At 42.2% G+C, this 25,343-nt stretch overlaps 1 protein-coding gene across 1 annotated transcript in view; it reads right to left on the bottom strand.

Annotated features, from left to right (window-relative positions):
- The window catches only part of AFF1 (AF4/FMR2 family member 1), a 94,472-nt gene that overhangs the window by 29,157 nt on the left and 39,972 nt on the right, over window positions 1-25,343 (bottom strand). The window contains exons 4-8 of the mRNA XM_030492946.1: window positions 12,746-12,790; window positions 11,054-11,140; window positions 10,284-10,320; window positions 9,860-9,911; window positions 2,058-2,112 (exon numbers count right to left, since the gene is read on the bottom strand). Of these exons, the coding sequence (XP_030348806.1) occupies window positions 2,058-2,112; window positions 9,860-9,911; window positions 10,284-10,320; window positions 11,054-11,140; window positions 12,746-12,790 (276 nt within the window). The remainder of the gene's footprint in view (window positions 1-2,057; window positions 2,113-9,859; window positions 9,912-10,283; window positions 10,321-11,053; window positions 11,141-12,745; window positions 12,791-25,343) is intronic.

The raw sequence follows: 25,343 nt of genomic DNA, 5'->3' as shown, positions 1-25,343 counted from the left end.
GCTCACACCTCACCCACCACTACTACAACTGAGAAGCCCATTAGCTCCAGTGTGATCAACATATACACTGCTGGAGGGGAAGAGGAGTTGGGGAAATGTAATTCTGGTTCATAGATAATTCTGGATTATTCATTTCTAATTGGAGCTTTCTGTAAAACCCCACACAACTAAAGCCAATTGTGAGCTTTTGGCTGCTGGAAACCAAAGCCTGTAGCTACATGAGAAACCAGGAACCCTGACCAATCCACGCCATATATTGAAAATAAGTTTTGTTTTTCTCCTTATTTACTCTAGCTATTACTTTGAGAACAAATCTGTACCTTAGAGAAGCAAGTGAAGCAGGTGGATTGTCAGCAACCTGTTTAGTTCACAAAAAGCAAAGAGGAGAAGGGGAGGAAAGGTTAGCTTAAGGGACTCCGAACAACGCAACAAGGCGTGCTGATTTAAAGGGATGTCTGTGTGCCTAGTGTATAAAGCATCTAAAACTGACTTGGTCGTCACCACTCTCTTCACTATCACTGAGCTGCAGGTCTTCCTGGAGCAGTCTGAAAGACAACCAGAAGGTAAGCATCAGATTCAAAAATAAAACTGAAACCCTGAGTTTTGGCACTAAAAGGAGAAGGCCCAAGGAATGCAGTGCCATACTCAAAAGATAAAGCTCTGGAACAGAAAAACCCCTGGAAGTAATAAAACCTCCAACTCTATAACCAGGTCAGACAAATATGTAAGCAGGACTGCTACAGTGTGAAGCTGCACTGAGCCAACCAAAGTTTAAAAAACAACCAAAACTGACAAGTGCTTCTCTGAAAGACTCAACCCTCAAAAGAACAGGCTGCCATGAAGGCTAACAACACAGACACATACATTCCAGGATGGTTCCTCTTTTCTGTATTCTCCCCCTGGAGTTTTCAGTTCATCTGTGTTACTTGGTCAAGGTGCTGTAACACTTTCGTTAACAGCCATGTCAAGCAGCAGTATGTTCTGCAATACTCTCCTCTAATCAAAAGTGTTTTCCTCCAGCACTGACAATGGGAGTGGATGGAACTGAGGAAGAGCCATGACTTTTATGCATCTTTTTGTTTGGAAATGGGCTTATGATTTATTTTATTGTAACTTGGATAACTGTTCCATACATCAGAATCAACACATTTGTATGATCTGGAGGCAAGTTTCTTGCTGATCCAGACTGATATCCTAAGAAAGCTATTTTAAGAGCTTGCAGAGACACAGATTATGCCAAGAATTGGCGTGCCCTTCTGCAAATCTGACTTTGTAGACCATTACCCTGTGACTGAACAGTACACGGATCAGGCCAAAAGTGTATGTCAGTGCTCTCCTATAGGAAAAATTCTGAGCTTCTCCACCTTTCTTCCTTTAATACTGGCATGTGGCCTGTAGGTCTACCTTAAATATTGCTTCTGACTAACAACAAGTGGCAGGATCTACTCAGAATCAGCTGCCTCCTCGGGAGCAGCTGAAACAGCCTCAGTGAGTCTACCCAACCCTCTTCTGTTCTTCACCTGCTTGGCTGTTTTGGGCTTCCTTCTGAATCAAAACTGGACCCACACCTCACCCACCACTACTACAACTGAGAAGCCCATTAGCTCCAGTGTGATCGACATATACACTGCTGGAGGGGAAGAGGAGTTGGGGAAATGTAATTCTGGTTCACAGATAATTCTGGATTATTCATTTCTAATTGGAGCTTTCTGTAAAACCCCACACAACTAAAGCCAATTGTCAACAGCAGCTTCGGGCTGCTGGAAACCAAAGCCTGTAGCTACACGAGAACCCAGGAACCCTTACCCATCCACACCATATATTAAAAAGAAGTTTTAGGTTTCCTCCTTACTTAGTCTAGCTATTAGTTTGAGAACAAATCTGTACCTTAGAGAAGCAAGTGAAGCAGGTGGATTGTCAGCAACCTGTTTTGTTCACAAAAAGCAAAGAGGAGAAGGGGAGGAAAGGTTAGCTTAAGGGACTCCGAACAACGCAACAAGGCGTGCTGATTTAAAGGGATGTCTGTGTGCCTAGTGTATAAAGCATCTAAAACTGACTTGGTCGTCACCACTCTCTTCACTATCACTGAGCTGCAGGTCTTCCTGGAGCAGTCTGAAAGACAACCAGAAGATAAGCATCAGATTCAAAAATAAAACTGAAACCCTGAGTTTTGGCACTAAAAGGAGAAGGGAGAAGGCCCAAGGAATACAGTGCCATACTCAAAGCACCGGAATAAAAAACCTCTGGAAGTAATAAAAGCTCCAACTCTATAACCAGGTCAGACAAATATGTAAGCAGGACTGCTACAGTGTGAAGCTGTGCTGAGCCAACCAAAGTTTAAAAAACAAGCAAAACTGACAAGTGCTTCTCTGAAAGACTCAACCCTCAAAAGAACAGGCTGCCATAAAGACTAACAACACAGACACATACATTCCAGGATGGTTCCTCTTTTCTGTATTCTCCCCCTGGAGTTGTCAGTTCATCTGTGTTACTTGGTCAAGGTGCTGTAACACTTTCGTTAACAGCCATGTCAAGCAGCAGTATGTTCTGGAATACCCTCCTCTAATCAAAAGTGTTTTCCTCCAGCACTGACAATGGGAGTGGATGGAACAGAGGAAGAGCCATGACTTTTATGCACAGCCTCTTTTGTTTGGAAATGGGTTTATGATTTAGTTTCTGTAACTTGGATAACTGTTCCATACATCAGAATCAACACATTTGTTATGATCTGGAGGCAAGTTTCTTGCTGATCCAGACTGATATCCTAAGAAAGCTATTTTAAGAGCTTGCAGAGACACAGATTATGCCAAGAATCGGCGTGCCCTTCTGCAAGTCTGACTTAGTAGACCATTACCGTGTGCTTGAACAGTACACGTATAAAGCCAAAAGTGTATGTCAGTGCTCTCCTATAGGAAAAATTCTGGGCTTCTTCACCTTTCCCCCTTTAATACTGGCATGTAGCCTGTAGGTCTACCTTAAATATTGCTTCTGACTAACACCACGTGGCAGGATCTATTTAGTATCAGCTGCCTTATGGGGAGGAGCTGAAACAGCCTCAGTGAGTCTACCCAACCCTCTTCTGTTCTTCACCTGCTTGGCTGTTTTGGGCTTCCTTCTGAATCAAAACTGGGCTCACACCTCACCCACCACTACTACAACTGAGAAGCCCATTAGCTCCAGTGTGATCAACATATACACTGCTGGAGGAGAAAAGGAGTTGGGGAAATGTAATTCTGGTTCATAGATAATTCTGGATTATTCATTTCTAATTGGAGCTTTCTGTAAAACCCCACACAACTAAAGCCAATTGTCAACAGCAGCTTCGGGCTGCTGGAAACCAAAGCTGTATCTACACGATAAAACCAGGAACCCTTACCCATCCACGCCATATATTAAAAAGAAGTTTTGTTTTTCCTCCTTACTTAGTCTAGCTATTACTTTGAGAACAAATCTGTACCTTAGAGAAGCAAGTGAAGCAGGTGGATTGTCAGCAACCTGTTTTGTTCACAAAAAACAAAGAGGAGAAGGGGAGGAAAGGTTAGCCTAAGGGACTCCAAACAACGCAACAAGGCGTGCAGATTTAAAGGGATGTCTGTGTGCCTAGTGTATAAAGCATCTAAAACTGACTTGGTCGTCACCACTCTCATCACTATCACTGAGCTGTAGGTCTTCCTGGAGCAGTCTGAAAGACAACCAGAAGATAAGCATCAGATTCAAAAATAAAACTGAAACCCTGAGTTTTGGCACTAAAAGGAGAAGGCCCAAGGAATGCAGTGCCATACTCAAAAGATAAAGCTCTGGAACAGAAAAACCCCTGGAAGTAATAAAACCTCCAACTCTATAACCAGGTCAGACAAATATGTAAGCAGGACTGCTACAGGTTGAAGCTGCACTGAGCCAACCAAAGTTTAAAAAACAACCAAAACTGACAAGTGCTTTTCTGAAAGCCACAACCCTCAAAAGAACAGGCTGCCACGAACGCTAACAACACAGACACAAACATTCCAGGATGGTTCCTCTTTTCTGTATTCTCCCCCTGGAGTTTTCAGTTCATCTGTGTTACTTGGTCAAGGTGCTGTAACTGTCTCGTTAACAGCCACGTCAAGCAGCAGTATGTTCTGCAATACTCTCCTCTAATCAAAAGTGTTTTCCTCCAGCGCTGACAATGGGAGTGGATGGAACAGAGGAAGAGCCATGACTTTTATGCACAGCCTCTTTTTGTTTGGAAATGGGCTTATGATTTATTTTTTTGTAACTTGGATAACTGTTCCATACATCAGAATCAACACATTTGTATGATCTGGAGGCAAGTTTCTTGCTGATCCAGACTGATATCCTAAGAAAGCTATTTTAAGAGCTTGCAGAGACACAGATTATGCCAAGAATCAGCGTGCCCTTCTGCAAGTCTGACTTAGTAGACCATTACCATGTGCTTGAACAGTACACGTATAAAGCCAAAAGTGTATGTCAGTGCTCTCCTATAGGAAAAATTCTGGGCTTCTTCACCTTTCCCCCTTTAATACTGGTATGTGGCCTGTAGGTCTACCTTAAATATTGCTTCTGACTAACACCACGTGGCAGGATCTACTTAGTATCAGCTGCCTTATGGGGAGGAGTTGAAACAGCCTCAGTGAGTCTACCCAACCCTCTTCTGTTCTTCACCTGCTTGGCTGTTTTGGGCTTCCTTCCAAATCAAAACTGGACTCACACCTCTCCCACCACTACTACAACTGAGAAGCCCATTAGCTCCAGTGTGATCTACATATACACTGCTGGAGGGGAAGAGGAGTTGGGGAAATGTAATTCTGGTTCATAGATAATTCTGGATTATTCATTTCTAATTGGAGCTTTCTGTAAAACCCCACACAACTAAAGCCAATTGTCAACAGCAGCTTCGGGCTGCTGGAAACCAAAGCCTGTAGCTACAGGAGAACCCAGGAACCTTGACCAATCCACCCCATATATTAAAAAGAAGTTTTAGGTTTCCTCCTTACTTAGTCTAGCTATTAGTTTGAGAACAAATCTGTACCTTAGAGAAGCAAGTGAAGCAGGTGGATTGTCAGCAACCTGTTTTGTTCACAAAAAGCAAAGAGGAGAAGGGGAGGAAAGGTTAGCTTAAGGGACTCTGAACAACGCAACAAGGCGTGCTGATTTAAAGGGATGTCTCTGTGCCTAGTGTATAAAGCATCTAAAACTGACTTGGTCGTCACCACTCTCTTCACTATCACTGATCTGTAGGTCTTCATGAAGTACTCTGAAAGACAACCAGAAGATAAACGTCAGCCAAGGCAGACACACTTTCAAACAGCAGACCCTAGAAAGACTTGGTTTGTGCTTGCCAAAGCAAACCAACCTCCCACATTCTTTATGAACGTTTGGCAAGCTCAGTCTGCTAAACCCTGTCATTACCTGAATGAATGATAAAATGATAAAACCCAATCTAGGAGCTTTTTACTGTACTTTTCAACTGATCTCAGGACATTTTGAAAGGATGTCAGTATCACTGGCTGCCATCTACAGACAACAAAGCTGAAGTTCTGTGAGGGGAGTGCTCCTCGTTTAAGGTTCTCTAGCACACTAACACAGCAGAGCAGGGTGGAAGAAGTCTGACCCTTGGACAGTAAGAGACGAGCACGCTATCAGCCTGCACTGGCTCCTCAAGGGGCAGAAAGCACCATGTGTGCACCAGGAGCTGTGCACGCTCTCTGCTCTCAGGGCTGCAAATATTTCTTCTGTCACAGGGGTTTTCTCTTTGCTGCTGAAGTGTTCTACCATCTGTACGTAAGTAAATGCCAGCGTCAAGCCTCCCTCCTATTTCTTCTCTACACAATGAACTTGATGCTACTGCACACCTCAGCAGTAACCATAACATGAAGCAGTTCAGATTCTCAAAGCAGTTTCCAAGTGGGGAGCCACATACTCTGTTTTACTATCGCCAGAGAGCGGGCTGCCGGCAAATGTTTCTAAAAGCATAATTTAGTCCTCTGCCTGCAGGGGGTAACTACTGCTTGCAGTCTCAATGTATTACTGACGTCCTCAAAAGGCTGGAAGGGAAGGATTTGTGGGCAGGGACCCAAGGTTCTCCCAAACTGTTATCTCCCTCTGGAAATCACACAGACATCCCAAAAGGAGCAGGGAGACACACAGGTAAAACTTCCGCTATTCGAAAGTACGGTGATTCAAATCGTGAAACCAGCTGGAGACAGATTCCTCAACCCAGAGAATTACACAAGTGTCATTTGAAAACGGGATAAAAAGCTTGGGGACTGACACAGGGATTTTGGTCAATCAGTCAAAGCTGTGCTCATTTCAACCTCATTTCAAAGCAAGGGCTTTCTGTGAGAAATTTCTCTCATGCCCAAATAAAAAAAGCAAGCCTCCGAACCCTCATGACAACACATTTTATAGCAAGAAAACAAGTATGAAAGATTCCCAGTGAACCACACCACCTTGGGAAAGTGGGGAGAGAGTTTGTGTTCCTCAGACTTGTTGGGAAAAGGAAAACTACACAAAACTTCATACTCTTTCAAGCCTTCATGTCAAATTATGAACAAAGCAAAATACATTTACAGCTCTGGAGGTCACCTGAGGTGACCTTTGCTTTCCCGATTCTGTGACAACAAAGGAGTGAAAACCTTGAATAAAAAAGTGATTCCCTTATTCAAGCTCAATTCCCACAACTAGACACATTATTTTACAGTCATACCAAAGCAGTTGCCATGCATGGAGATACTCTCCTTGAAATAGGACCACATTTACTGCCAAAGCTGGCCACGGACTCACAACAAACAATTCCACAAAGCAGATGTGACAACTCCACTCTTGCCCAGGGAGCAGGACAGCATGAGGAAACACCAAAGGTCTCCTGTGTCTACCAGGACAGAGCCAACCCTTCCCACACAGACGATGCCTGGTGCAAACCCCGCAGTCCCCGAGTACCTCACACTAACGCAGAAGAGGTTCTTGGTGCACAAGGACTCTGATTACACTCAAAGATGTACCGCGCTCTCTTTGCATTCTGCCTCTGCCATTGCCCTGTGACTGTCCTTCTCCATCCCCTAGTCACCTCTGCCTCATTTCCTCACACACCTTCTCGGTGGAAATCACCTCTTGCCTCCTCTTTTAGAGTAAACACTGAAGGGAAGCACTATGAGACACCACCTTGGAAAACGAGGCCCCTGAACTTCCTACAGAAGGCAAATGGCACACAGGCTGCAGCAACCCTGCACACTCCAGCTTCACACGGGGGCTGGAGCCGAAGCTCACTGCCAGTCCACCGAGGCACAAAAAGGAAAAAGGAAGAATAGCAACAATACGGCCACTTCTGGGCAGTTTGGCCAAATGGCTACTGGCATCTCTAGGAATTCTTTTTCTTTACTTTTCCGACTCGTTAAGGGAAATAGTTCTTCAAAATGATAATGAATAAACTTCCAGGGATACTGAAAAGTTCTGAGACTGATTTTGGTTTCTTTTAAGAATTGTGGGCTACACATGTATTTCCCTTAGAGGTAGGAGGATAATACAAAGAAATGTTACCTAGATCTTCTTTTAAATCTGACTTAACTGTTCGTAATAAAAAAGACTGCCTCTTCACCTGAGCTGCTGGTAAATAAAACGCATCGGCATAAAAGAACATTGCAACTACTTCAGTTCAATTTAGGATCAAGGAAGAACACTAAAACTTTGAATAAGCCATACTTCTGCAAGGACGGACAAAGCCAGTTTCCACAAAACAAGGTTTCAACAAATTGTTAAATAGCCTAGTTAAAGAAAATAAATCTGCTTCAACAATTATAATGCCCTAATTAGCTCCTGAGTTAATAGATGCCAAGGTTTCATTTGCAGGACCTGTTCTTTTGCAGCTTATATACACACCATCAATCTCCCTGTAACACTATTTAAAAAGAGCGCTCTCAGTGAGAGAAGCAGCACTAACATCAGTATCGCTTGCGAAACAACCCCAGTGAAAGCAAAGGCTGGTCCTTCTCTGCCAGCTGGGTTAAAGATGCATCACCACAAACGAGCGTGGCATTTCCCCTTTGAAAAGAAGGGCTCCTTCCATTCCAGCACAGCCAGGTGCTAGCTTCGGGCTGTATTCAAGAATGAAAGCCATCTGGGAAACCCTTGCATGCTCTGTAAAGCTGAATGCTTAATTTGGGCACACAAACACACTGGGATTTCAACTTCTAATTAACCAGCACAAGCGCTGTTTGTTTTCAGCCAGCTACACTTTGTAACGAGAGCTACTCCAGGCAGCTGAATTTTCAGACAGTCACATGTGCTTTAAACAGCAGAGAAAGCAAGCCCTGTTGTGCAAGTGAAAACAAATACAAAACAAAAGAGAAGGGATGCATCAGTTCAAGGGGAAGATGGAGAGCAAGTCCCTGGGGAAACCTTTCTTGACTCCATTTTGGACACCAGCCTAAGCCGCCCCGTTCCTCCTGCTTCAACTGTCTTTGCTGACTGCGGGTACACCGGCTCTGAAGCGCCCACAGGAACGCTGAGCAGAGAGGGGATGTTGCCTAAGGACAGAGCTAGGTACCATGCCAAATTTACAATTCTGGCCCTCTGGGCTGAGAAGGGATTATCTTCAGATTCTTGTCTACAGTGGATGTCTCTCTCTGTGTTGCCTGAAACCTGGCTAAAGCGCTAGAGGGATTTTTACAGGCAAATGAGAAGTGCTGAAAAAGATTAAAGGAGTAGCTGACTGCTCAGTAAGACACTATCCCACACTAGCAGCCAGTGAAGGCTTCTTTCTCTGCATGAGGTTGGAACAGTACGAAAAGGGTTGTTTTTTTACAGATCTTACAGAGCTTGAGTGCGAGACTCTACAATCTCAACCAAGCTCAGGAGGTGCTCTTCCTTACTTGTGACTTGCTCAGCTTTGTTTGGGGTTTTTTTAAATTAAATTGTTCACGATAAGGAAGAGGAAAACAAGCTTTGTAGCCTTCCTTTGTAGGAAGGCTGGAGCTTGCAGCCTTCCATGGAACAACATATCATGGAGTAATACAAGACCTTTACATATCACATGAACTGATGGGCACTTAATGGTTCAGCAATTACGTTGCACACAGGCCCCTTAGCCTTCCAGACATGCAAAGATTTTGGTTTGTTACTCGAGTCTCAGAACCTATCAGTGCTGCCATCTGGACAGGTTAATCCTGAAAGATTAATGGCAGCCCACACAAGACTACTTTCAAGCCATTTCTCCAATTAACCTAATTAATAGATAACCACTTTCACCTACAAGGACAATACCAAGTTACTTATCCACCAACTTCAAATTTTCTATTGGAGCAATTAATTAATTACTCAGCACTCCTTCCCAGCCTTGTAAAACTTTTGGAGCCACTAGGCAGAAACATCTTACACTGAGACTCAAATTTTCAGAAGCCTTCTCCTAAGGGAAAACATGACAGGACAAAGAAGAACTATGTAAAGAAAAGTACAAATATATACATTCTCAAATAGCAAGCAGTAAACGTGACAAGATGTTAAGTAGATGCAGATTAAGAGCAAAAAAACCCCTTGAATCTGGTACATTAATAACTGGCGGTTTTGTTTTGGTTTTAACACAGTCATTATAATCATGACATGGCATAGTGGCGGACTTGGCAGAGTTAGGTTAATGGTTGGACTTGATCTGAAAGGACTTTTCCAACCAAAAAAATTCTATGATTCTATCATGAAACAGTAATGTTTCTGTTGGTGAAAAATTCCCTGCATTGAATCTTCTTGGAAAAATGAGACTGATAAAACCTTAATCTTTGGAATCATCAAGTAAAGCAGACTTTAACTAAGTTTCAGGGTTTTTTAAGTAACTGCACAGTAGATATGGTAACTGAGTCTGGTTACTCACGATATTGTTGTCTGAGGACGAGGCAACGTATCTGAAGGTGCATCATAGTGTTCTGTAAATCAAAAATGAATCAGTTGGGTTTATTTGCCTCACTTGTAGCGTATTTTACCCTATGGTCTCTGAGCATCAGATTAGAAAGTCCCTTTCTTCCAAGACACAACTGATTGCCATTGAGAGTATTTATCACTCCAGATGGGGTTTCCTAATGAAATACTGTTTGTTCTCTGCTGAACTGCTGCCTTAATTTCTAGGTAATCAATGTATACTATCTCTTTAGGATCTTCTAGATTCATCAATGTTTAACAAAGCACAGGAAATCATGTCCCTTAATCAATGTAAACATTTGATGTTCTCAATGTATAACACACAAAACTTTCTGACAATATGCACATAACAGTGTGCTTTCTTTAGGGTTTCTACTTACTCTGATTCTGTGCTACAGATCCAACATTCTGTGATTCCTAGAAAGAAAGGACAAAGTGCAAATTGAGAATAAAATAAATCATCTCTCAATAGCAGTATATCAGTGATCTGATTTCCATGCGTTTGTTACTGTAATAAATACTTCGAGCAACTTGTCAAAGAGTGACTCTGAAGTGTCCAATAGTCTAAGCTGGCCTGACGTGGCTTAGCGTGGACAGAAATGATATGTGCTACTGCTGCTAGCACATTTGTGGTATGTGCATTTTTGAAGAAATATAAAAAGTAAATCAAAAGAGCTACCAAACACTTCTGTTGAACACAGTGAATATTTTTGTTAACGATAAAATGCTTTTTTCGTTAACAAAATGAGATGCTTAAAATACTTCTGAAAAGCAGTCACATTTGAAGCCCACGATTATGTAAGTCATTGAAACATCATTTATTCATCCCCCCTCAAACATCTTACAAGTCTAAAAATATGAAGCTTGCTCAAAAAATAAGAAAGAGGAAAGATAATTATGCTACCATATAGCCCACTCGAAAACAATTACTCAGAAGCAAAATCTCATCTCTCAAGTAAAATGATGCATTGCAAGTAACCGTTATACAATTCAAAATCCATTGTGCTTTAATTTATCTGACTTCTAAAGATAATCTCTCCTAAAAGCCTTTATCTATGAAGGGAGGACAAAATCAGATGAAAATACATGCAAGAGCTGTAAAGCTCTCCTCTAATTTATCGAAAGCCTTGGCAAAAAGAGAGTGTTCTACCTCTGTTGGTAATGGAAATTTGGAAGGCTCTGCTGTAGGAGATGGAGGAATATCTGTCAGGAGAGGTGGCCATGATTGGGTCATTTCCTGCAAAGAGAATGAGAGAAGTGGGTTACAGTATTTTTGCTGATACAGGCAGCTGAAGTTTTACATTTAAGAGATTTATATGGATGTACCAAAAAAGTTGACCTGATCGTAAACCCAAGAGACAATACTGCAGCAAGAAGCCCTCCTTTGAGCTCAGCAAGCCAGACCATGATGAGGACTTGCTCCTTTTCTCTAATCATACCTGCATTGCCCAATTAAGCAGCAGTCTCAGTGAAGCTTGTAGAAAGTTAAATACTTACTATGTTTGCAGGATTAGGCTATCACAGTCAATCAAGGGAAAAGTAAATAAAACCTGTATATGAGTAGTTCTGGACTTATTCAGAGTTCAGGAGCTTCCACTTATGGGAAGTTCTTATATCCCCTTACAGCAACAACATTCTGATAGGCTTTTCAAAACTCAAGGAGGTCAGCCAGGGACCTCTGACTGCCAGCCATTCCTCATGCTATTCTCCCTGAAACACTGGCTTTTGCTCTGACTGACCAAGATGTCTTTGACGCAGAGCTTCAGGACATGGTTTCAAACCAAACAGAGAGACTGCCTGATGTGCTATGTCTTTAGGAGTCTTTCTGCCCTGTTGCCCTGCCCTAACTCTCACCCAGGTACCAGCTTGTTGGGCTAAGTCATGGTCCTGGTGAAAGCAGAGCACACAGACCACAGCCATAGGATAGGGATCAGCCTCCAACCTGCCTCTTCTGGCACCACAGCTGGACACAAATGAGTGTGCTAAAGCTTTGGCTTGCGCTGCAACAAACACATGAAAAGCCTAGCATAGACAAGGATCTTTGTCTTGAACATACGCTAAAATACTTTAATGGGGGTTAATCTAGACAAGGCCTCTGGGGAAGCTGGGGCTCGGAAATTCAGAACCACTTTGTTCAAATCACACAAGACAGACTTTTCTTGTCTCCCAATTAAGTTTAAATCCTGAAGAGTGTAATAGTCACTCCCAGAAATTAATGAATTCATATGGCCTGCCACCCTCACTGCCTTTCCTGGAACAGTTATCTTATTTTCACTCTGTGCTCAGTGAAAGGGTCACACATACTCAGGCCCAGCTACTGGGAGCCTGTGCACTGCCCACAAAGCCATCTCTGACACAGGTTACAGAGACAGTTTCGCGTTAGAGCTGGCTTAGCTTTGCACAAATGGACTATAATTACAGTGAAGGAGAAGCATCCCAGCAGCAGTGCCATGCACAGGCAGGTGCATGTTCCTGTTCGGGGCCACGCTGCTGGGGCTGGCATCATGGGCAGGAGGGAGCATGTCCAGCACTCTTGGAGGAAGTGCACTCAGTTAACGGACTTGATGGAGCAGCAGCTCTTGTTGTTTTGGATGACTTGTCAGTCTTGCTCTTGTACTACATTGGCCTGTATTACACTTACATGCTGATAGAAAGACTGGCCTTCCAACTCCAGCTGTATCCGAGGCTAACTATTATCTTTACTTCTCCACAACATAGATCAAAACACACTTTCAGTGACTGCAACAGCCACTGACAGAATCAGAGTGATATTTCACACACACACACAACTTTAATGTGTACAAAATACAAAAACGGAGATCTATTATTTAAGAGCACCTACCTTCAAAATTTCATCAACAGTGTGGACATCACAGGGGAAGGTTTGCTACAAGGAAAAAGAAGAAGGAAGCAGCATGAGTTTGTTTGTTTGGTTTTTTACCAACTGACGTGAGACAAACAGATGCACTCGTCAAACATTTGCTTATCAACAGTTCTACAAATGCCATAAAAGTCCATTAATAATAAAAGGCTAAAAAGCCCCATCAGAAGGGCAGTTTATTCTACAAAGCCTGTTGTTTTCAAGTCTTTAGTAGAAGATCTATTCTAATAAATATGAGAAAGCATGAAAGTGAAAGAGAGCTCATTAAACAGTGGTGTTTGTTCAGCTGTCAGGATTCCCCTTGTTTCATAACTTGTGCTCTTCTGTGCACCCATGTGCACTCAGCAGAATAAGAAGCCAGCCTAAAGCCCTAAGCTTGGAGAAGGCAAAGTAGATGTGGCTGTAAGTGGAGGAATCACCCACCACACTCTTAAATGCCAGTTCTTGGACTCAAGGGAATACCAGCTGTGATTAGAAAAGTTGAAAAGCAGTATGACTGTAAGTTAAGTTGTGCAGTTGAGAATAAAACCTTGCATGCAGCACTGGGTTAGAGTGACATGATGATTTTCTTTAAAAGCCTGCAGATGACCTGAATCTGCACTGATGCACTGCCTGTGTACCTCCCCAACCCATTTTGCTGGAGCCCAGGCAGTGAACACCACATGCCCGCCTGGCCGGGACTGGGGTTCCCCAGTGCAAGCATGGTGAGGACCTTCGGTGGTGTGCTGGCACTCCACCACCACCACCTGAAGGGTAGCAGGAAGCAGCCACAGCAGCTGCCTTCAACTAGGCTCACAAGCCCAGGCACGACGAAGCTCTGGGGAAGAGTACAAAGCGAAAGCAATGCTAGTATTTACCAGTTCCATAACAAACAGCAGGCACTGCAGCCTGTGCAAACACATAAACATGCTTTTAATGTATCAGCAAAACCACTGAGCACTCCCAGCAGGACAAGCCCCTGCACACATGCGACACCACGCACCAGCGGCGTGGGTACCACTAGGCAAGGGGCTGGGACAAGCGCAGCGAATGCCTCCTGCTCCCCAGGCATCTACATGAACATGAGAAGCCCTAGAAATCATGAGGAACTAGTATGCCTTTACTACAATAGCACAAATGCACAGGTGCACATACCCACAAAAGAAGAAAAGGAGTTCTTAATTTAGAAAACAATTTAAAAACCGCACAGGCATTCTATTCGAGCTGCATAGCAACTGTGTGACAAAACTCTCACAAATACCTCCGAGTCCTCACTTCATGGGCAATTCCAAAAAACCCACACACTTGCATAAGCACATGCCCTGCGGCTTACACAGCTCTGTTAGACACACTAGAGAGAGATGAACGAGGAACTCGGGATAGTAAGAATCACCCAAAACCAGGCTAAATTGCTTGAGGAACCACCTGGTACACAAATGAGATGCCCCACCGGGCACAATATGTGGGTGAGACACCCTCCCATCAACCAGAAGCAGTGCAGTGCCCCAACCAGACAGCAACTCAAGACAGGGACACCATCAACCTGCCTGGCACTGTGCTCTTTTCTGGCAGACACAGTTACACCCACCAGACTGTCACAGCAGGAGGGACCAGTAGCCTGCTCCTTGGTCTCAGTGTGATGGCTGGAGGGGGAAGGGGAACGCAAGAGAAACATTGAAAGAATATTTGCAAAAGCCCAGCTTTCTCCTCTCTGCACAACGCAGTCAACACTGGCCAAAGCTGGGAAACTAAGAAACAGGGCATCTTATTGAAAATAAGGTTTTGCCATAGATACTACAAGGAATAAGCAGTGCTTTGTTTTTTGGGGGTTTTTTTTTTGGTAATGAAGATGGGGTTGAAGAGCTTTTAAGGTTGCTTCTTTTTATAAAAGGTATTGCATTAAAAGTTACAGCACACATTTTTATTCCACTCTGCCACATGTGCCAAATAGAGCTGAAGGACCACACAGCTCTTGCGCATGGTGGAAGTAGGGGGCTGAAGCTTTCTCCCTGATTTTTAAATAGCTTGCCTCGTCAGGAGGCTGTAGCAGAATGGTTTCAAGCAGGCTGTCACAAAAATCATCCCCAAGAGAGAGTTGGCCATGCATTATTTCAGAAGTTGCCAAGCAGCACCACTGAGATGTGTGAGCTCAACCAAGGTCAGTGGTTGAGCTAACACATATGCTAACAGCATATAGATTGTGCAAAGATGAGGGCAGGAGGTCTGGAAGCAGATATTAACTGGAATGGACAAGGGCTGCGTTTCAAGCAAGCATTAAGGTGCTGCAGACCTTTCTGTTCCTTCTCATCTCAGTAATTTCCACTTGACTGCTTATCTGCCTGCCTCTGTTGTCACAGCTCATGTAGAGCTGCCCCTCTGACACAAACGAGCCCTGTGATTCTTGGTCTCTTTCACCTCAGGTGAAACTGGTGCCTGTAGATATGCAGGCAGTGTAAGTGAAGAATAGCTAGAGCACACATGCATTTCATATGTTGCCTGGTATCTCCTCCTAATCAAAATGGACTTGCAATGTGTGCGTGTGGCTCAAGAATGCCAGCTACTGCTCTTTGCCTGGTTTCAGGCTAAATTATTAGTGCCAAGGAAACCCAAGTGAGCAGTGCAGCAAGGATAAGAAAAGCCAGTTCCATGCCCTTCATTATGTTATCAGTTTTCTTTGCTTCCTAATGAGAGCTTTGCCACTGCAACTATCAACTACCAGCAAAGGTCATCTCTTCAAGCTGCTAAAAACATTTCACATTTACAGCTGCTTCCAATTTAATACTATATTTTAATATAAATATTTGGTTATAAATCTATTTTTTCATGTCAACTGCATAGGCTTTTGCCACTTGAATGCAATGGGGATCACAAAACTGCATATGCGTGAAGGGTTAGTTTGAAAACAACAGGCAGCGTGAGATCAGACCAAAACCTACCATCCTGTCCTCACTTCACCCGTACGTGCTTCACTAGCTCAGAGCAGGAGTAGATCTTGCATATTAGATGGACTCTCTACTCGCACACAAGTCACGCTAGGAATAACGCGCTAACTTACCCTTCAAAGTGATTTTTCACCTGCATTTTTGTGTTAAAATCTACCCTCTCCACACTATAGATAGATGCAAGAGGCACACCCATAGAGCATGTTTCCAAAATGACCCAGCCAACAAAAGAGAATGTATGTATTTTAACCAAGCCTCTACTAATCTTGATTATGGATGCAATAATGTTCTGCTGTGTATTGAAAAAGCCTGCCAAAATTTGAAGCTAGAATGAACTTGATCAAAACAAACAACAAAACACAGAAATCCATAAAGGTTTTTGCATGCTATCTTAAGGAACACCAGACACCAAAGCACATTCTCTGCCAAGGATTTTTAAGTGTTCCATGATCACTATAGGGATTATAATACATCTCTGATAGAAAGACAGGTCCAACGATCTGAAACCTGGCTTACTCCATCCACCTTTTTTTAGAGGATGTGGTGACAAAGCTGCTTTTGGGGAAAGCTGAAGCAACCATTCCTAGTTACCTATTCAGGCGAACACTTATTGCAAAAATATGAAGACTGTGTGAATACATCTGTGATTAAAATGATTTCTAGCCAGACAGGCACCATCCCGCAAGCAAACTATCAGCATGGGTGGTCCTTAAGCATGTTTTTAAAAGATGATTATAGCTTGCTGCAGACACAGTCCACTTATTCAACAGATCTCTTTCTTTCATCCACTTACCGATTCCCAGAAGTGCTTGATGCATGGGGAATGTCCACCCTTTCTTAAGAGGGCAAACAAAAAGTTTTTCCAACTCAACTAGCTAATGGTTTATTTTGCAGGCAGATAGGTTCCTTTTACAACCCTTCAAACAGTACCCACTCAATTCGACATAACTGCCTTCCCATGAATAACAATTGTTAAGATATGCTAGGAAAAAAAAGGGGGATACACACAGAGAAATATAAACCAAGATTAATTAGATAGCAATGCTAACAACATTATCATGCCTGTGAGCTTTACATTTAAATTCATCTTGTATTGATTTCAGCCAGCATTAAGCATGAACCTTACAGTGAGTAACGCTCTGTTTTAATAGAAATGAATCTCAGATAGAAAGCACAAAAGGAAGTGCTATAAAGTAATCCCACCTAAACCAGCAGCCTCAAGGTAAACACTCAGCCCCACAAGTCTTCCAGTGATCGAGTCAGCCGCCAGCAGAATCACTGAAAGCAGGACTCTGCTTTTGAGCTTTTTGCTTCGAGTGGGAACCAGGGAGGAGAAGAGGAGTCAAAGCAAAAATAATTCTGAAGCAGAAATAGCTCTGAGGCTGAAGGGTGAGGTTTGACAGCACAGGGAAGGCAATGCAGCCCTCAGTGGCTGCCAGGATAAGTAACTGTGCAGTCGTTGGCCACAGGCACCTGTCTGCCACCCTGCCCTTCCCCTGGCACTGGTCTGAGGCTGCACTGAGACAGTCCAGGACTTAACCTGGCAGTCATTCCTTTTCTGTTGATCCAGCTCCTTTGATCACCTGGCCACAGCACCAGATGAATACCAGAAGTGGTGCAGCTGAGGATGGAGAGTGCATTCTCACAAATGCTTAGCACACCTGGAGGGAACAAAGGTCTTAATTTTACACAGCTTCCAAAGTTTGGTAAACCCTTTGGATCCAGAGCCAACCACCTATGGTCAAAATTATCTCTGGAAGCACACAGTTCACAGCTCAAACCTGCTCCTACAGTGGTAAAAGTCCCATGAACTGCAGTGGAAAATGTTACAATTCTTTGCATTTTACAAAAGTGAAGTGCCTCTTATATACCTGCATAACTTGAACATAATAATTTAAAGTATTTCCAAACTGGGTATTTTAGATTTTCAAAAGGACACAAAGAAAACATGCAATCAATGTATGTTTTGCTACCAGCAAATTTTCTTTTCCCTAGAAAGCACTCAAACAGGTAAGATTGTGTCATGACACTCCACTTTCTCGCATACACTAACCTAGTCCAAGACACTGTTTTTGCCTCAGTACTCTTAACTATGGAGCAGGGGGGGTTAATTGCTTACAGCTAAACAGATTGGAAACAAAAGAAAGTGACGATTTGTTTTTGAAGTGCAGAACATGCTGGTGGAACTTATTAACCTCAACAGCTCTCTGGGGCATAAACCCACATTTTCATTTCCAACCCACAGGTTTTACCAGAATCCACCCCTTCTAAGAGAATGCAACTTGTTCAGATCTGGCACCACCAAGCACTTAGGTGAACCTGGTTTCACCTACCGAGGGAGAAACCAAACAGCTATCGTCTGCTACCATGCCAACCTCCCTGCCCACAGGTGGGTTCCTTCAGAACAACCTGAAGTCAAAAGCAAACCTTGCACCAATGTCGCTGGTGAGGATGCAGGAACAAGCAGGGGAAGCCAGTTCCAAGGTTGACCCAAACCACACATATATGAAAGCCAAAATGATTCAGATAAGTCATCTGCATGTGTAAACGTGTGGTTCCACAAGAATACACGAAGGGAAGACATTGCTATGGCAGCTGCTGGAGTAAAAAAGACCCCTGCAAACCACAGGAGAACTGACTACACAGGGGAAACTGCAACACTGGTGAAGAGCAAACAAAAGCAGCAAAATTGCATCAAATAAGAGAGGTGCAGGGAGGTACTTAATACAGGATTTTATCTTGATTTCTGTCAGGTTCAGGAATTGTAGGGGTTGAGTTTTTCATTTGTTTCTTTTTTAAAGTTCCTACAAAAAGAATTATTATAATTTTTAAAAGGAAAAATATAGAATTTGATCTGAAGCTTACTGAGTCTTTGCACTGTTGCCTGTGGGCTTTGCATTAAGCCAACAACAAATCAGATACAGTGTGCAAAGGCTTTGAAACAAGCTGTATTTTAAGGATGAGTATCCCTTCCCTGACTTCAGTGTGGGAATACTTGCATACACTTAGGTTTCCCTTGGTGCTATTTTTGTATTAAGCTCAAAAACATTTAAATCAGAAGCTTAAAAAGGGACTTTTATTATCTAGTCACGAAATCTTTGTTGATATAATTTGTTTAAAATCTCAAATTGCACAGAGCTAAATATGTCTTTGATGGCTGCTTCATAAATTATAGCTACAGATTTTAAAGGCCATTTTGTTATGTGGAACATTGCCTGAGGTTTCATTACTACTGCAAAATAATGTACAGATACGATTTGGCAGCAGAGTCCCTGTAACAGCAGCTTAAGCTGTTCTAGGAAATTGGGGAAGCTGCTGTCAGAGAATAACAAACCCATGAGCAAAGAAGGCAATTTTCTGAGCAGATTACCTAAGACTAGGATTAATTTTCACAGAGGGTTAAAAATCACCACAAGACACATCATTTTTAGCACAGAAAACTCACCTCATTTCATCAAAAACACAACGACCACAACAAATAAGACAAAAGGCGGAAGAGAGAAGAACCAAAAGGCAAAATGAAACACAAAGAAAACCGAAACAGAAAACCAACTTTAAAAAAACCTTGTTATCAGACTATCTTTGTGGAAAGAGAAGAAACTTGGCTCCAGTGCAGTACTAACAAGGCACTGCACACTGCAGCAGCTGTAAAATGTACGTTTGGGGATGCACTTGTTCAAGTTTTGTTCTAGCTTCAGCTTCAGGTAGCCAGCTGGGTGGGCTTAGCAGTGCAGGATGAGCAGAAACAAGCAACACATGCTATGTCTCCCCTCTCACCGACTTAATTCTTGACCGTAATGGAGCGAGACTGGAATAATTCCAGCAAAGCAAAGCAGATCTGCTTGCCATTGCTTCCAGCACTAAGTTTCACTTCTATATTTCATGAAAAACAAAAACCACGTTATACTTTTTGCTTTATGCACACTAAAGCAATACTGAGGCACCACAGAAATGTACAGAAGGGCTCTGCCTCTGTACATCCAGCAAGACAGAAGTCTTCAAAATTGCATTAAAATCTACTTGTTCTCATATTTGTGTTTATGCTGCTTGCTTGTTTTTGACACACAAGACTTCATGTCAGACTACAAATCAAATCCACCAGTCTCAAAGTCCACAAGAGCCTTCTAAAATAATTTATCTGGGTGCTATTTCAGGTGCTCTGTGAGCCCCAGTTTAACCAGCAGTTTGCATGTAGCCAAGTCCCCTGTGGACAGTTTCACAAGCACACTTAACCCATTTGAGTCCACTCCTCTCCTTTCCAAGGCAAGCTGAAGTTATGTCACTGAAGCAATGCCACACCACCAAGCACTCTCCTGCTTCTGCCCCAGCGCCAACCCAGAAGCCCCGCTCACAAGAGGAGACAGCAGCTCCAGCCTGCCACTGCCCTCATTGCAGGTTTGAAAACAAATCAAACCATTTCCATGAACTTCCACTCTTGCTTTCTTCAGCTGACACTGAAGGATCCTGGCAATTGAAACATTTTACATCAAAATGCTCAGTAAACAATAGTTGCACTGTCCTGTTCCTGCATGGGTGCCTGGAGGAAATAAAACATTCTTGAAAGATTTTACACGCTTTTCTAACTCTGAGATGGATTATTTTACTCAATCTAAAAATAAATGCATGGACCTCCTTCTTGTGTTCAAAGAGCTTAAAAGAAAAAAAAGAAATCACTGTTTTGTCTTCCTTTGTCTGAAGGAGCAATGGGGTTTGTGTTCTGGGGGAACAGACTGTTGGTATGTTCTAATAAAGGATTCTTTAAAAATCTGGAGTTGCTGAAAGCAATTCCTTGGTAGCCTTCATCTAATAATAGTATAATTGAAATCCAAACAAACGAAACATGAAAATTAAATACAGCATCACCTGCATATAGTCATGTAGACCAGAACGCCAGCCAAAGCTGATTATTTCACTAGTAAATTGCTCTAGATGAAGAGCCTCTAGACAAAAGCACCTCCCCATTGTAACTACCATCTGTACAGTACCTCTCAATTGTCTAATTCTGACCCCTTAATCCAGCAAAATTTTCTTACCTCCTGCCCCCTTTAAGTCTCTCCAGTAAATAATTAATACTGCTTAATGCGAATTTATAAGCATTATGTCAATAACAGGCTGAGTCTGTGTCCTTTTATTCCCTTCAGAACAAGCACAAGGGGTTTTTCAATATGTGTTGAAGGTATGAAAAGCATTTGACTGAGAGCAGTAAACCATGATTTCAGGTATCTTCTAATTTCTGATACCACCTTGTCAATTGGGTAGATACTTTTTACAGTATTTTGAATAGCCTGACTCCTTGCCCACTCCAGGAAAAAAAAAGCTGCTCACTGTAACTGATACAGATAAAGCTGTACAAGTAGCAGAGCTAAAGAGAACTCATGTCACAGGAGATTTCTGTTGATAATATCTATCAGCTTAATAAATAAATCTGTGCTCTGCTGACATAAGTGAATTTACATATGAATTTTTGGTAATATAAAATAATCACAAGGAAGGAGTAGGGCAGGAGGAGAAATCACAGCTTTGATATTATTCGAGGGGCTGGAGGGGAAAACAACTCAGGCAGCTCAGTAGAAAGATAATTATTTTAATGCTTTTCTAAAGAAAAAGAGCATGAAATCATGCATTAGGGTGTATCAAAGTTATCTGCAAAATTTCATATGATCATTAGTAGGAATGTTTTTAAGACTAATACATACATATGCATAAGTGATATATCCACTGCAGCAAAGCTATTTGAAAACCACAGAGTGCCAGAATTAAATAAATATGCAGCACAAGTTAGGAGATTCAAATTATGGGGTATATACTTCAGAGGTTTCAAGTTTCTCAGAAGCTCTAGCTGTACTTCCTAAAGTGATTTAACCACCTGAGGGTTTATGTTTTGCTGGAGGTCAGCAGGAATTGGGCTATTAAAAGCAAATGGCATTTTTGCAAATAAATCCTATTCATTTATGATCCAAACTGAGCATAGCTACTGTTTGGTTGGGTTTAGTTTGTGTCTTTTGCTTGTTTGTTTTTAAATCTGTCCATTAAGGTGCTTGTTAACAATACAAGTGAGTACAAAGGATACACTTTGGTTCTCAAATCAACTGGTTTCACCAAAGGAAAAAATAATCTAGCAACACTTGAAAACCTACACATTCTTCCTACACTCCCACTCTTTCCCATCCCATTCCTGACTCCCACTGTGCATCTTATGGACACTCAGTGCCAGTATTACAACCCCTATGTATTCATACTGGAAGTAACTTCCAATCACATAGGAACTACAGTCTTCAAGGAGGCTGACTTCTGATGTCAGCAATAACTCTGGCACTAGCATGGGTTTCCTTCCATGAAAACTGTAATGTAGTAAGCATTATTTTATTACAGCTAGTATACTTCATTTCTAAATTCCCTGATGTGAGCTTGAGATGATGGTAAATCATAATTGCATCTGAGTTCAACAAAAAGGTAAGAAAAGAGTAACTGCATTTGTTAAGACCATCAAGGAAAAAGGGTTTTTAGTGGTGAGAGGTGTCCTGTGGTTCTGGGGATCACCTCAGATGATTAACTGCTGACATCTCTCAGCAGTGAGCCTAGTTAGATTTATGATGGCAGTGGTGACACTTGGTACACTTAATGACTTGGCAAACACGACTTAGAGATGCAGGCTTTTGCACTGTTTTAGTACTTAACAGGACTCCTCTTCTGACAGAGACCTTTTATTTAAGTGTCTGTTTTGAAGAGCGCTACTGCATGCCACCTCTCTGCATTGCCACCACCGAAAATACAAATCTGGAAAACAAAGGAATTAAAGAGGCAGGCTGGAGCCTGGAGCAGCATCACCAGCTCTGTGCTGCTGCCTGGGACACACCACACAACTTGGAGGGGAGCTGGAAGGCATCAGCCACCAGCGTATCAACAGAATACAGGAGGGAAGCAAATAAAGGGATCTTGCTATTGGGTCCAAGAATAGCATTCCCAAAGGAAAAAAAGAAAGAAGAAAACACATGTGCTGAGAGGACTGGGGTTTTACCTCATTCTTTTAAGAAAGCAAAGTTCTTAACTGAGAAAGAGTGTAGGTGCTATTTTTAAACCTTAGTGGAAATTTAAGAAATATTTTTAAATGCTTCCAAACCAAGGAACTTGACCTTGGGAACAAAATAGCAGGATATCCTTTTGCTTGTAAAGGCAACTTTGGCCATTGTTTTACAACTGACCTACATGCAAACAAAATATTTCTAGATTTGATGTTTTGGGGTTGGGACAAAGTGCCTTATTACTATTAAGCAGTGTACGCTGAGCTTATGTCCCTGGCTGGCATTTGAGAAGTGATCTCGAAGTCAGGTGTGTTAGGAAGGCTATGAGCCAGCAGCCTCCCAGCTGTCAGAAAACAAAGCAATGCTGAGAGGACAGGAGAGGGTCAGTTCACTGTTTCTTTCCTTGTCTGTGTAATCTGGAGGGAAGAGGCAGCTTTTTTGCTATTTAACACACTATGTTAATGGCTTATAATTAAAATCCAGCCAAGAGGAGATGATTACCAGAATTACCATGACACCAGCCAACCTTTGCCTAAGGAAAAGCTTTCTGCATCTTTCCCTGAAGCAGCTTTTAGGGGCAACAAACTGGAGAAGACTTAATTACTTGTGGTTCTCGTCCACTACGCCCATTTCCAGATTTTCTGTATTACTGTTTCATTTGCTATATATTCCTTCATACAAAATTGCCTATATGATGGCAATATTTGTGTGAAAAGTTTCCATGAACCACTGGCAAATTACTCAAATTTGAAATACTTCCGGGATGTGAGCAGAAAGGTTCATAATTAGCAGTCATATGATCGACCAGGCTCGATACCTTGTGTACTGCAATTTGTTCTTTATGCCCTCTCAGGCAAAGTCTCTACATCAGGATAGTTTTGCATGCACTCCCCAGGCAAGCTCCTGCAAGCCGGACAAGTTGTTCCCCTACATGCACACCTCAGAAGGCTGTGGGCTGTAAGACTCTGAGGAAATGTCTAAGGAAACAGTAGGACATACCCAAGGGGTTACTGCTACCATAGCAAACAGAAAAATAAGTACCACACTGCTTCTCTTCTTGCTTTCATTATTGAAATATGTGTAGTATTACTGTGGTTAAATGAAGGCTGTATTAGCAGAGAGAGGAAGGAATGGAGCTGATGCTGCTCTGCAGTGCAGCAGACCAAGGAGGCAAGGGAAGTCAGTCTGTCCTCTGCACTGGTTAAGTGGAGATGGTATTCTTTCAGCACATCCAGCCAAGGATTAACAAAGCAAAACTGCAAATAGACAAGCAACATCACAGCCAAGAGCACCTTTAACAAAACGCTTACTTCAAGTGAAAACATTCAGGTTGAAAATACTGCACCTTCCATCTTTAGTGAACAGATGGCATCCAACCAAGTCTGAATTACAACTTAGTGCAATGAGCTGACAGGCTGATGAAAGAAACCAAAATATTCCTTGTGTAAGGAGAAGTAGGTTGGTAGGATCCAAATCTGACATAACTTTATCTCCTGTTAGGTGAATTCACCCTCCATCTTCCAAAACCTACAGCATTCTTCCTAAGCTACTGCTGTTCAAAATGCAATGTGCATAAGGCATATTTAAAAAAAAAAAAAGTTTTTTTTATTTTTGTTAAAGAAAAAACCCCAAATCCAACAAAACTACAAGCTTTAAAAGAAATACATACCACTGTTAACAAGGAATCACTCCACACATTGTTTTAAAATAGACTTAAAAAGTCACCCCACCAGTGCGTGCATTCTAGAGACACAGAAAAACAGTTGTAAATATATACAGCAGTTAGCCTCAGAAAATGTGGGAAGTGCTCACTCAAAATTTTCTGCATTTCTGCGGGTTTGATCTCTAAACTTAAGGAATTTCTCCCCTTGGCGGTGCTTTGTTTATTGAATTCAATAGTGCATTAAAACAAATACTTGGATTTAGGCTCTGATTCAAAAGGAATAAATGATCTCAAAATTATGCTAGTACAGAAAATTTTCTCAACATATCTCAAGGAAAACGTGCTATGTTGTTGCTCTCCTTTCCAAATTCAAGCAGTTGAAGAGGAAAAGAGATCCGAAAACTTTATGTTCTTCTTCTTAATGGACACATTTTTCTTTTGACTTAATGAAGTTTAATAAGCCAGCCAAGATAATATTTTTGGCTGTGGCACGATCTAAGCTATGCAACAATATATTGAAAGCAGTAGTTACTATTTATCTTGAAAGGAAAGTGCACATCTGGATAAGTCACCCAAAGTGGAGTTTCTGTAAGTAATGGGAGGTTAGGGGAAGTTTCACTTTTTACAGATATCGCAGGTGACTAACTGGTTAAAAATTAGTCCACAAGCCCAATACTATTGAGCTCTATTTCCTTAGCAGCCAAGGCAAACACCACACTTGTTCTGTCCTCCTTTGATTCAAGGAAAGCTCCATCTTAAGAATAGGCAGAAAGGCCGAAGTGATTAAATTCAGTATCCCAGAGAAGCAGGACTCAGAAAGCAGTAATGCCTTTTATTAGATGAAGGTAGCTGCAGAGACGGGAGGGGGCAGAGGACACTCAGCAGCATCAAGCCCTTACCTTACCTTACCAACACTGAGTCATGTCTTTAGGCAGCTGCAGTTTGCTTGCCAA

This window comes from Strigops habroptila, chromosome 7 (assembly GCF_004027225.2).
Source record: "Strigops habroptila isolate Jane chromosome 7, bStrHab1.2.pri, whole genome shotgun sequence".
Lineage (NCBI taxonomy): Eukaryota > Metazoa > Chordata > Aves > Psittaciformes > Psittacidae > Strigops > Strigops habroptila.
Note: the sequence above shows the minus strand (reverse complement) of the source record. Positions and strands in the feature narration are given on the sequence as shown.